Here is a 12,739-nt window from a genome sequence, read left to right on the forward strand (position 1 = left end):
TATGTGTGCTGTATAAATATAATAAAATATTGTCGTACATTATGTAAGAAACTTGATTATTCTTTTAGGTTTGAATGATCGATCCTGGTCGATATTGATATGTTTTCGTCTTGATAACAACATTTTCGATTTTCTCGTATTATTGACGTTGTATTCTTTTCCCGTATTATTGCCGACTTTATTCCCGAGCAAAAATATGAAATTGAAAGTGATTTAAGCATTTTTCAATCATTTTCGAACCGTTTTCATCCCTACGTTTGGCTGTGATACCCGTTGTATGCATAATTTCAGTCCGCTGACAGCAATGGTGATTCATCCATCTCGTGAAAAAAAGAAATGAAAACGAAATTGGAAAGAGAAAACCGAGGATCAGAAGTCAAAGCTACTACTTGCGTCTCTACTTCTCAGCATAGGCTGCCAAATGCAACTCATGCAGTTTCTCTAGTGACAGATAAAAAAAACGTGATGGGAATTTTGAAACCCAGCTACATATGCAAGATTTAGAAACACTGAGTTGTTTTTTTAAAAAAAATAGGTTAAGAACTCTGGTAATTCATTTAAGAAGAAGATAAGCACCTGAGTTTGAGAGTGCTAAAGGTGTCCACTTCTAAACGAGCTAGGGTTGCTATTCCAATTAGACCCAAGGTTACCTACTGAGAAAATGCGTAGGTTTGCGACCCCTAGATATTGGACCCGTATGGACTACCTAAACACCCTTAATGCCAACCGTCTAAGCTAAGGGTCGGTTCTCGAATATTTGAGTTGTGTGCTTGTGATATCTAGATTTTTGGAAAAGGAATCAACTACATATATGACCTTAATTACATCTGTGCAATGCCCACGTTCTAACTATCAATCGTATTTATAAGTTTAAGAATGAATATTACAAAATTACATTTTTTTAACTATCACAAAATTATATTTTTTTCTCTCATATTTTACAAAATCACACTTACTTTATATTACTTTATCACAAAACTATATTTATATTATTACGAAGATATCCGATAAGATGAGCCACCATTTAACTGTCCCAATGTATGTAGCATATATATATAGGTTATGTGCCTATTTTGATATTAAATTAGAACTTTTGTGTGTCGCCGAGTACTGCACTATTGCCTGGGCTGGCACACCCCAATCAAATCATGTGGTTAAAATGTTGATCTTCAAAGGAGCTTTTCCTTCAAATTTGCATAATACTGGACTAATATATGTTCTTATCAATTTAATATTTGATAAGTAGGCTATATATATTAAAACTGTTTTTTTATGGCGAAGGGTTTCATGACAATGACTTGCCATTGGAACCCTTGCATGTCGCCGAGGCATTACACTAGAGTCTAGGTTTGGCACACCCTAACCAAATCTCATGTTTAAAATGTTGGTCTTAAAATGAGCTTCTCCTTCGAATTTGCAGAATGCTGGCCGAATTATCATTTGCATCGTATAGCTCAACCCACAATCTTCCGCCGGCCCTACCTCCATGTGGCACGAGCCATACTCTAAGCTGACATGGTATTTCCTGGTCTCCCCATTGGCCATGCTAAAACAACTCGTTGAGTTCATAGCCATTGGACTCATCTCCATCCTCATAATGTGATAGCCTGAAGAAGAAATGTTTGTTCGCCGATGGGCATAATACTCAGTTGCCACGTCTCGATCCTAACAGGGCCCACTTCGCTATGGCGGCGGTGACGGTCAGGACTAGGATAGGGGACTACGATCTCCCCCTCAAGTAGGTGGACGCCATCCTCACCTTCTTTGGTGACCCCGCCAATGTCTTCGCCCTGCTGCTGGCATCGACGCTTGAGGCGGAGGTGAGGGTATCGCAGGAGCCGATGGTTGATAGGTAAAGCCTTGGGGAGGGGTTGGGAACAAAATCTTAGAATCAGTGAAAGTAAACGGAGTGTCACAAAAGATTTTTAGACTCATCACTGACAAAATACCCTCAAACGGTTGCTAAGATAGGCGTGTCTATAACAAGACTTTCATCTAGACGTGCGTGAACTCATAGACGATTTTTACAAATTTGTCTGTTTTTGTACAGACACAGATAACGTTTAGAAAAACTCGTATGTGATATTGTCACGTACAATTTTTTATAAGATCCATTTGTTTCTGTACGATAAACATAAATGAATTTTATAAAAACACATATGTATTTAAAGACTCAGAAACTATTTTAAATTTAACTGCTCGTCTTCTCTAACTCTTTTAGTTTTCTACATATAACTATTTTATCTTCCTCTTTAATTTTTCACACAAAGGCACTCGTCTTCTCTCATTATAAAACGACAAGTTGTATCCTAGTATATATAAAGAGAGAGTACCCGTAGCAGTAAAGGACGACAGAGGCAGAAACCCGACCGGATCGTGCGAGCGAGCGAGCGAGCGAGCAGCAGCAGCCGCAGTTTCGTCTCTTTCGTCCCCTCCCAACCTCAAGAATCCCATCCCCGTCGCACGCCTCCAGAAGTCCAGAGTCCAATCCCCAGCCCCCAGCGCAGCTTCCCACCCTCCGCCAGCCAGTTCGCCGCCGCCGCCGCCGCCGCCGCAGCGCCGCTCCTCACGTCGCCCAGGTGGAATAGAGATCTGCCCGGGCACGGATTGATTTCTTCTCGTGTTGGTAAGTAAATCCTAGCCTGTTTGAACGGGATTCCAATGTTCTAAGAGCTCGTTTTGTTCTCGGTCGAATCGGAATAATTCTCTGTTCGGTTGATTGTCGACTTACTTGCTGCGTGGTTTTACCCTAGTAATCAAATCCATCCACGGTTCGGTTCGATTAGTTTTTTTTAACAGAAATTACCTCAGCTTATATCGAAAGCCAATTAACAAGTTCAGGACAGAGAGAAAAAAAATAAATCAAATGAGACAGCCGGCTACTGGTGAACCACAGCCTGAACCAGCCGTAGGAGTGATGCCCCGAATCCACTCGCAGATAAGAGATGATGTACTGTCCACCTTCAGTCCATCATCACCCCTGAGAAGTATGCTTTATTTCTGCACGAACGACATAGCTAGGATCAGATTTTCAGTTGGCTTGTTGGGGAACTTCTTCTCGATCGCCATGATGTTCTGAGTTCTCCACAGAGCCCAGGCTAAATCTGCAAAAAGAAAAAGCTCAAGGTTTTGAGAGAGATTAAATTTTTTCGGGAGTCAGCTTGCCCATAACTTGACTACTGAGGTGGAGAAACCATTCCAACCAAAGGTATCTCTCAAGGCACACCAAGAGAATTGCGCCAGTACACATCCAAAGAAGAGATGATTAACGCCCTCAAGACTATCACACAGACAATAGGTCGAGCTCCCTTTCCAACCCTTCTTCTTAAGGAAGGAGGCTACTGGGAGTTTATTGTGCAGCATTTGCCACAAGAAGATCTTAATTCTGAGGGGTATTTTGTATTTCCAAATTTTTCATAGCCCTCTTGCTAGAAACCTCCTCAAATGTGAGAAACCTGTATAGAGATTTAGTGGTAAACCCCCTTGATTTATCCAGAGCTCAGGCCACCTCATCACCATTATCATTCAATTGAACATTCTGCATCTTTTGCAGCATCTCCTCCCACTGAAGCAGATCATCAGCAGTCAAACTTCTTTTAAACTGAACCTCCCACTCGTTATTGACCCAACATTCCAAAACTAAGGCATCGGGATCAGAGCATAGGACAAATAAGTTAGGGAATTGGGTTTTGAGTGGGGTATTTCCTAGCCACACGTCCTTCCAGAAGAGAGCTTTGTTGCCTTTATTCACCTTATAAATAGCTTCCCACTAGAAAAGGTGCTTCACCTTGTGTAAGCCCTGCTAAAATTGAGAAGTGCCCTTCTGTCTGGAGGTAAAGAAGTTGCCATTTGGCATGTACTTGGCTTCGAGGAGCTTAAACCAGGTGTCCTCAGATCTAGAGCAAAGCTTCCAAACCCATTTGACAAGCAAGCATTCATTCATAATTCTTGTGTTTAGAATGCCAAGACCCCCATAGTCTTTAGGCTTGCAGATAGCTCCTCATTTAGCCAAATGATATTTATTGAAATCCTTAGCAATCCTCCAAAAGAATCTGGACCTGATTGTGTCCATCTTCCTGTGAATCCCTCCAGAGAGGAGATAGAACCCCATGGTAAACACGGACAAGCTGGTAAAGCAAGAGTTTGTCAGTGTAAGTCTGCCCCTATAAGTCAGGTTTTTACCCTTCCATGGGTTTAGCCTTTTCATCATTTTTGTTAGAGTAACAGAGGAGGCAGTCATGCCTAGGTGGTGGTCAGAAACAGGAATACTCAGATATTTCAGAGGGAACTGACCTAGCTTGCAGTCAAGCATATTTGCTACCCTTTCCTGATCATTTTGCTCCATCCTAAAAGCAAATACCTCACTTTTATGAAAATTAGTTTTAAGACCAGAGATCCATTCAAAGCAGTAAAGAATGATCTTGAGGTTTAGGGTAGAACTGTCAGAGCCATCAATCATTAGTATAGGATCGTCAGCATACTGAACATGTGTGATTCCTCTTGGAATCAGGTTGTCTACAACCCCCTTGAGCAGCCCCTTGGTTGTTGCTTTGTCCATCAGGGCATTCAAAACATCAACAACAATATTAAAGAGCAAAGGGGAAAGTGGATCACCATGTCTCAAACTTTGGTATGTTCTAAAAAAAGACCCTCTTTGGCCATTAATATTTATGCAAACTCTGCCCCTCTTTACAGATTGCATAATCCATTCTGTCCACATAGGAGGGAACCCTTTCCCCTCCGTATCTCCTTCCAGGAAACTTCATTTTACCTTATCATACACCTTCTCAAAGTCTATTTTCACCAACAACCCATGCTGTTTTGTCCTTCTTAACTCACGAATTACTTCATGAAGGATCACAGCACCCTCTAGAATGTTCCTCCTCTTGATGAAGGCAGTTTGACTTGGACCAATAACCTCTTTGACTACTGGGGTCAATATATTATTTAGGACCTTGGTGAAGCCTTTATAATCAACATTGAGAAGACAAATGGATCTTTATTGCTTGATGGTGTTGATCTCCTTGACCTTTGACACCAAAGTTATAGCCCCATAATTTAGTCTTTTTAGATCCAACCTCCCATCATGGAGGTCATGGAACATGTCGAAAATATCCTCCTTAACACAGTTTCAGAAGACCTTGAAGATGGTAGCTGTGAAACCATTAAGCCCAGGGGTAGAATCTTCCTTCATCTCTGTGAAGGCAGTCTCAATTTCTTTAGCAGAGAAGGGTTGAATCAAGGTGTCTTTTGCCTCATCTGAAAGTCTATAATGGTTATCCCAGAAGGTTTCAGCTAATCTTAGCCCATCTTTAGAGTCTTGGCCAAACAATTTTTTGTATAAGTCATAAATATGCTCCCTAAGTTCATCCTGAGAGCTGATTTCTCCATGATCAGTCTCCATAGACAGGATCACGTTTTTCCTCCTTCTCCCATTGGCTAACAAATGAAAAAATCTTGTGTTATTGTCACCCTCTCTCACCAGGGTCTTCCCACATTTCTATTTCCAAAATATCCCCTCCATGGAGAGATTTTTCTCAATGATTTCTTCTAGCTTGTATATGATCTCCCATTGAACTTTAGACAGCCCTTCAGAATCTGTTTTACCATCAAGCACAGCTAGCTGGGCCAACATATCCAACTTGTTCTTGTTCTGTTCACCAACCAGTTGTTGTCTATGCCATCCTCTCATAAACTGCCTAATGTCACCAAGACTGCCATTCCATTTATCCATAGAGTAACAATTAGTAGGTTTTTTTGCTTTCTTTTCTAGCCACCTTTGACATACAAGATCTTTGAAGTTGTCAACTAAGAGCCATTGTCTTTGAAAGGTGAAGTATTTGCATCTCTGGATTAGGTTTTGCTTCTTCTTCAACACCCTGGATCGATCGGTGTTAGTTGGCACAACTAAGTTGGCACCCAAGGTGCGGGTGTAGTTTATTTTCAGAGAATTTTCTGTCCAAGTTAAGCCCGCCCATTGCAGCACACATGGTCTATAGGTTTTGAGCAATGCAAACTAGTTATGAACCGCTCTACCCGTAACATTAGGCAAGCTGAATTTAACCCAAATTTAGCTCTGGTAAGTGATAACTCTTCATGAGTTGGCTGCATTGTAGGAGCGTACTTACCTGGCTTATCTGGGTACTAGGATTCCAACTCCCTGTAAGGAAAAACTGTTAGCCGATTATTAACTGAAATTCTGGACCCAAACAGGATTTGGTAAAGTGGTATATGTTCACCTCTACATGGGACCATTCGCATCAACAGATACCGTCCTGTGGAGATCAATACCAGCTCTCAAGAGAAAAGAGGAGGAAGGGGCTACAGCAGGATGGCATGGTAGTATGCAGGGTTGACATCAACAGGTGAGATTTGGTGGCTGCTAAGGTCGACTTGACCTTACCCAGGTGGCTACCTAGCCTTACTGCCTAGGCTGTAATCGTGGGGACCAGCCACCGCCTAGGCCGATTTTAAACGCTGTGGTAGATATGACATGCATGCACACAGAGCTGTTCCACGCCTGGGCAAATTAGCAAGCAATATTGATCCTTCATGCAATGTCCAAACAGACAAAGCAGCAACTTCTTTCTCATCATTAACCCTAGCGAGTTTTTTTTTGGATCAAGCTAGTTGCTACTTACATTCATAGAGTACCTTAATCATGTACAGCCTAGTTGTTTAATTTGTGCACATGGAGTAGCTACTGAGAACATGCGGGGCAGTGTTTCTAGCCTTCTGGTTGCTAAATAATTCTTCAACTCCCTAACATCTATGGATTAATCAATAAGAAATTGCTTTAGTCCCAGACATGCATAAAGAAGATAATGGTTCTTTTCTTTCTTTACCATCAGCTTATATCAAATTTGAAGTTAAAATTTGAAATACTAAACCTTGCAAGATTGCACTATTTTTTCCCCACCACCAGGGAGCTGTTTGGTAACAGAATAATGGAACCCTGGGCTTGTTTCTGTCCTAAGTCCTAATCTACCATGATAAGTTTGCAGTGTTCTATATCTAAAAGATAGACTATGAAACTCATTGTTTCTGGTCATGCATATGAATGCAAACATCTTTTCTCTTGAAGTATACCTTTTCTCTTATTATTACTTTCGCGGGTCCTGTAGGCACTGGTTTACTCAAGGGAGATGAAAATATGTATTTGCCCTCCTTTGTTCAGTGGGGGCTATATCAATACCTAAGCTGTCAGTATACCTTGTTTTGAGTGAAATCATGGCTCGGAGAGGAAATCAAAGCAAAAGTGGCCCCAATTATGCTTCACCTAACTGTCAAAATACAGCTGATGGTGATGTACTAAGTACCCCAAAAAGGGGCGCAGCGGATATTGAAAATCCAAGTTCACATTTTCAAGGCAGATTGAAGGGTTCTGAAGGAAGCAGCGACAAAAAAACAGCTAAAAGCAACAAAAAGAATAGCAGAAACAGTAGCATCTCTTCCTTGGGAAAATCAAATGACCGGGCTTCATATAAACAGCAACAAATGGATACCAGTTGTGATATGAGCAGTTCAGAAGAAAATGATCTGCCATCAAGAACTAAAAACAGAAGTGGTAGCAAGAAATCTTCAAGGCGTGGCTTTGGTAAAAACATTTTGTTAGAGCAAACTTCATTGCCTAGATTGGCAGAAAATGTTTTGGAGAAGACCAGGTGCATGGCTTGCATGGCTGCATCCATTTTTAGAGCTTCCATGATGTATGTAGTGGAAGAAAGCAAAAGATTCATTGACAGACAAAGGCCAACAATCAACACTCTTATGGCTATTGTAAACAAAGGGCATGCCTATGCCTTCAGTAAAATTGAGTATGTTTATCCTATAGTTCGAGCATGGATGCTTAATGCTGGAAGGTTGATGTTGCTCCTGTTGGCGGTTTGGTTGGACTGCAATGTAAGGGGCTTTGATTCTTTGCTACGACTGGGGACAAATTCCCTCCTTGCAGTACTTTGGTGCAGCATGCTATCAATTTTTGCGATGATTGGGATAAAGAAAATGCTCGTATTCATGGTATGGTGCAGCTATTCCTTTTGTCTTTCTGCTAAAATTATTGACAATGTGAATGTATACAGGCTCAATATATTATATTTCTCACAGATGTTGCACAATGCAGCCAAGTAGAAGTCATATTGCAATGTCGATGATGACCTTGTTCATTTTTACAACTCAGTTTTTTGCATCACAGACCAAAATAACAATGATTAGGCATACAGCGAGTTTATGAACCTCAATAGCAAAAGGGTTGTCTTACTTGTGTGTTAATCTATTCAATGTGCATGCATGTATGAGATGATTATCTGATGGTTGTTCCTGTTCAAAGTAAAATTGTAGATAGTGGCATCTTGCTAGCAAGATCATTGAGCCAAGGGACCTGGTTTTTCTTGCAATACTTGCACAATGATATTCTTTCCTATTGCAAAATGATAACTTCCCTGTGACTTATACCCACAGTTCCATTCATTTGACCTCACAGTTTTGTGATTTCTATCTTATGGCAATTTGTGCTTGCTTACAATATACGGACATATGATCTTTCTTAGCAGTATCAACCTGCTCATACTTTGGCTTCCATCGACATTTCCTTTGCTCAAGCTTCTTAAGTAGCTGGCTGAAACACAGTACTGCATTTGCAGTGGTGGAAGTCTATATGCATTGTTTTGGTCATTATCAAGCAACATATAATCCTGCATTTTCTGCGTTCTATTTAAACTCAAATGTACATTACAATGTTCGTATAATCCTGCATTTTTTGCGTTCTATTCTTTTTAATCTCAATTCATACTTTGTTTGCTAATTCTAGTATACTGTTTCTCCATTATGATTAGTGCTAATATAATTTGAAATGATTTGCATAAAGTGGACATCGAAATCTGGTATCTGCTAACGAACAGTAATGTTATCTGATTAATCTTTTCATTAGCCACTCATGATTGTAAATGTAGCTTCAGTAAAAGTTTGTCTTGAATGCCTAATATGTTTTTAGTTTATACCATGGCATCATATCTTAACTGGTCATGGAAGTTAAGTTCTCTTGTTATGTTGTTTTTCTTGTTCAAGTTATAAAATTCTATGCTCCTGGTGTCTCATCAATTTCTGTCTTTGCTACTTTCTTTATCCAGGTGATTGCTGCTTCTGCAGTTGCCTTTATTGGTCTAGGTTTTGGTATCCTGCTTATCTCAGTGCTTGCAGTGGTGATTTTGTGGTTTTATGGAAGCTTTTGGACAACAAGTTCTATAATAATTATTGGAGGTCATATTCCACAACTTATCCATAATTTATTGGGGATAAAGATTTATTCACATTTGGCACTTTGTACATGCGGTACTATTGATAATAACGTTTTCATATCCTTTCTTCCTAAAATGCAGGTGCTTCCTTTTTCTTGAAACATGAACGATTAGCTCTCTTTGTTACCTGTCTATATTCGATGTATTGTGCAAGAAGCTACGTTGGATGGCTCGGGTTACTTTTGAGCCTCAACCTGTCTTTCTTTTCTAGTGACATTCTAGTGCAGTTTCTGAAGAACAAAGTAGACAATAAAAAATCCAATGGTTCTTCAAGGAACTCGGAGCAAAGCTCAGGTAGATCAGGCAACATCTTTGAAGAATTTCAACAAGCATCTGCTCATAGCACCTCCCAATCTGGATATGCTCAAGCCTCTGATCGAGGCCCTGGTGATCCTTCAACAAATGGAGATGAGAAAGAGTTGACCTCTGAAGATGAAGTAGCTCGTTTACTGAACTGCACCGATCACTATTCAGCATTAGGTTTCCGTCGATATGAAAACATAGATGTATCATCACTCAAGAGAGAATACAAGAAAAAGGTGATGCTAAAGATGAACTAAATTGCATAAGCGTTTTACTTCCCTACATGTTGCCCTTTCAGTTTAAAGTTGGTGTTTTTCAAAGCTGTGACATGATAATCCTTGTTAACGATGATTACTGATTTTGCAGGCTATGTTAGTCCATCCTGATAAGAATATGGGCAATGATAAAGCTGCTGATGCATTTAAAAAGCTTCAAAATGCATATGAGGTCTGTGCATATTTCTTGTTAAGATGATCACCCGATGTGATTATGATGCATCTTATTATGATCATGTATATTCATGAGGTTCCAACTCAATGCACAGGTTCTTCTTGATTCTTTGAAACGCAAGACATATGATGATGAGTTAAGGAGGGGGGAGCTCTTGAACTACTTTAGACGGTTTCAGAGTGTTCCCCAGAAGGTCTTACTAGTTTTCCTTTATCTAGTTTCCGTTTATGCTTTCGGAGTCTTTTCCTATATGATCGTTCTTTGACTTTGAGGTAGTTCAAGGGTGGATTCCTAAAACTATCCGCAACTGCCACGTCACATGTTCATGTTGTTCTAAGACTTTTCCTATATGCTCTTTCTGATTGCGTGGTTTCTTTTCTTTGTTATTTATTAAATTCTACTAGAATGGAAGAAATGGCAGTTTTCAACATGGGTTTAGCCCTTCTGAAGGTGTTGATGAAGATCCTTATAGTCTATCAAGAAGAATAGCCTGCAAAAAATGCGGTGATTTCCATCTTTGGATTTATACAGGAAGAGCTAAATCACAAGCTAGATGGTGTCAGGTGCTTTTTTGGGCATATGATTATGGTGCTTTTTTTATACTATGCTACTGAGAATTGTCTCAAAATACTACCGTCTTTTTTTGTATGGTAGGACTGCAAGGAGTTTCATCAAGCTAAAGACGGTGATGGATGGGTTGAACAGTCGTTTCAACCTGTACTATTTGGGATGCTGCACAAGGTAAATGTCAGATTATTCGAACCCTTATATCGGTAATGAAGCTCTAGCTCTCTTTTCAGGAAACAAAAACGATATGTTCATGTTGTACCTTTTTAGAGCACTTGTGCTTAACCTATTGAACATAGGACCCAGCCATCACAAACGTGTTGTGACTGACATGGTATTGTGTACTGTTTTGCAGCCAGATTTACCTCATGCATATGTTTGCGCGGAAAGCTACATATTTGATGTCACTGAGTGGTTCAACTGTCAGGTGATTCAGATTTTCTTTGATGAAAATTCAGATCCGTTCATTAATATTTCTATCAAATGTTTGCTTGTTCTGTATGGAAGGGTTGTTACTCTTAGTTTGTTATCTTAAGTACATTCATGTTAGCACATACTGCATATTGGATGCTCATAAGTATGGTCTCTGGTCTTTAAAGGGCCACGATACCCTTGAAATAACTCATGTATTGCAGTAACTACTAGTGAGACTGGTTACTGAGGTGTTCTTTTTTTATTCTCCATTTTGGATAAATTTTATCATGTGGATATGCAAACAATACACCTATGTAATCTCCATAATTAAGCTTGAGTTCTAAAGAAGGCACTAGAGAGCGCAGCTTCGCCATATTTTAACACTACTGACGGATTCAAATCCAGTGGTCATAAATGCACATTGAGAATAGATCATACATCTAGAACCTGCCATAGATTTCTTAGGAATACTAAAAACATGTATGGATTTATTAAAACTAAACAAGAAAGACTGTCTATAACCGTTAAGCTTCAAATCCTTCCTAGTATTTCTAGGAGTACCTTTATTTATTATTGTTTTATCATCATCTTTTTAGTTGTATCTTATGGGTTTCATCTCTAGCCTACCTCAACTTGCTTGGGACAAAGGCTTTGCCGTTGTTGTAAACTACAAGATGAATATTCCACAACGAAGTGCGGGTAATCCTAGTTGTAGTTAGAATACGAGCAATTATGCATGTTTTCTCAAATCTGAGGTGCCCTATGGAATTATCCACAATATCATGTGGAGGGGAAAAGGAACTCTGGTTCTGCCTTGTTAGTAGGCACTAGACAGAGAAGTAAGGGATACATGATTTGCTATATTTTGTTTGTTGATAGGGAAGTAAGGGCTATGTTATTTGATATATGAATTTCCGTTTTCTTCTACAGGGAATGAGATGCCCAGCAAACACTCACAAGGCGAGCTTTCATGTTAATGCCAGCGTGACAAAGCAGAGTACTGGCAAGGGGAGCTCCTCAGCGCAGAGAGGTGGCGGGATCCCCAATGGTGCAAACATGGATGGAGGAATCAACGAGGAAGAGTTCTTCGAGTGGCTTCAGAATGCTGTGCAGTCTGGCATGTTCGAAACTACGTTCAGTGCGCAAAGCGACCCACCTCCTCCTGGCAACGGAAGCAACGCCAAGGGCAGCAGTAGTAGCAATAGTAGTAGGAAAAAGAGGAAGGGCAAGAAACAGTGGTAAGTGAAGCAGGTTGGGGTTGGCGTTCAGTCCTCATAGAACAGAAAAAACAAAATAAACGTTTTTGAGTAACAAGTTATATGCAGTACAGCTTGGAAAAGCTGGTCCTGGCTCCATGGTTGGTACTCGGTCCTAGCTCTTCAGAGGGCGCCCTTGAAAATCCTGGCACCACTTGGAAGCTATATTACTCTATCGTCCTGGCCATTGGAACCTGCTTATGACTTGCTACAAGCTACAGCTGAAATGCAAAATGCATGTCGATATGTCAAGCTTATGTGTCCATGAATTGCAGGAAATTTATCATGAGCTACACCATCCCTGCTTATGGGCAGTCGTTGGGTTTAACATGGTGGCAAAGCTAGCGTCCGGACATCCGATATATTGGATGTTTTAACTGTCCGTCGTAACATCAAAGATTAACGTTTGTAACATTTGAAATTAACGTTCGTAACATTAAAAAAGCACACAGA

General features: G+C 40.2%; 1 protein-coding gene and 1 pseudogene across 2 annotated transcripts; both read left to right on the forward strand.

Moving 5' to 3' along the window:
* The first annotated feature begins 1,180 nt into the window (after positions 1-1,180).
* Positions 1,181-1,363, forward strand: LOC133913903 (U2 spliceosomal RNA; annotated as a pseudogene).
* Positions 1,364-2,331: 968 nt separating this feature from the next.
* On the forward strand, positions 2,332-12,538 carry LOC133913705 (uncharacterized). Of its 2 annotated transcripts, XM_062356924.1 has the most exons (11): positions 2,332-2,626; positions 6,214-6,365; positions 7,125-8,019; positions 9,129-9,258; positions 9,378-9,835; positions 9,966-10,046; positions 10,144-10,242; positions 10,454-10,612; positions 10,704-10,790; positions 10,972-11,043; positions 11,961-12,538. In XM_062356924.1, the coding sequence occupies exons 3-11, from the start codon at positions 7,231-7,233 to the stop codon at positions 12,270-12,272; spliced, it is 2,187 nt and encodes a 728-aa protein (XP_062212908.1). In that variant the 5' UTR covers positions 2,332-2,626; positions 6,214-6,365; positions 7,125-7,230; the 3' UTR covers positions 12,273-12,538. The 2 variants fall into 2 exon arrangements, with proteins under 2 accessions (XP_062212908.1, XP_062212907.1); XM_062356923.1 differs by lacking the exon at positions 6,214-6,365.
* The last annotated feature ends 201 nt before the right edge of the window (positions 12,539-12,739 follow it).

This window comes from Phragmites australis, chromosome 3 (assembly GCF_958298935.1).
Source record: "Phragmites australis chromosome 3, lpPhrAust1.1, whole genome shotgun sequence".
Taxonomy (NCBI): domain Eukaryota; kingdom Viridiplantae; phylum Streptophyta; class Magnoliopsida; order Poales; family Poaceae; genus Phragmites; species Phragmites australis.

What these genes read in the sequence shown, in the direction of transcription:
- LOC133913705 (XM_062356924.1), top strand. Translation starts at nt 7,231, where the DNA reads ATGGCTCGGAGAGGAAATCAAAGCAAAAGTGGCCCCAATTATGCTTCA. An exon ending in AGAAAATGCTCGTATTCATG is followed by an intron (nt 8,020 to 9,128) that starts GTATGGTGCAGC and finishes TTCTTTATCCAG; the next exon opens with GTGATTGCTGCTTCTGCAGT. An exon ending in AGAGAGAATACAAGAAAAAG is followed by an intron (nt 9,836 to 9,965) that starts GTGATGCTAAAG and finishes CTGATTTTGCAG; the next exon opens with GCTATGTTAGTCCATCCTGA.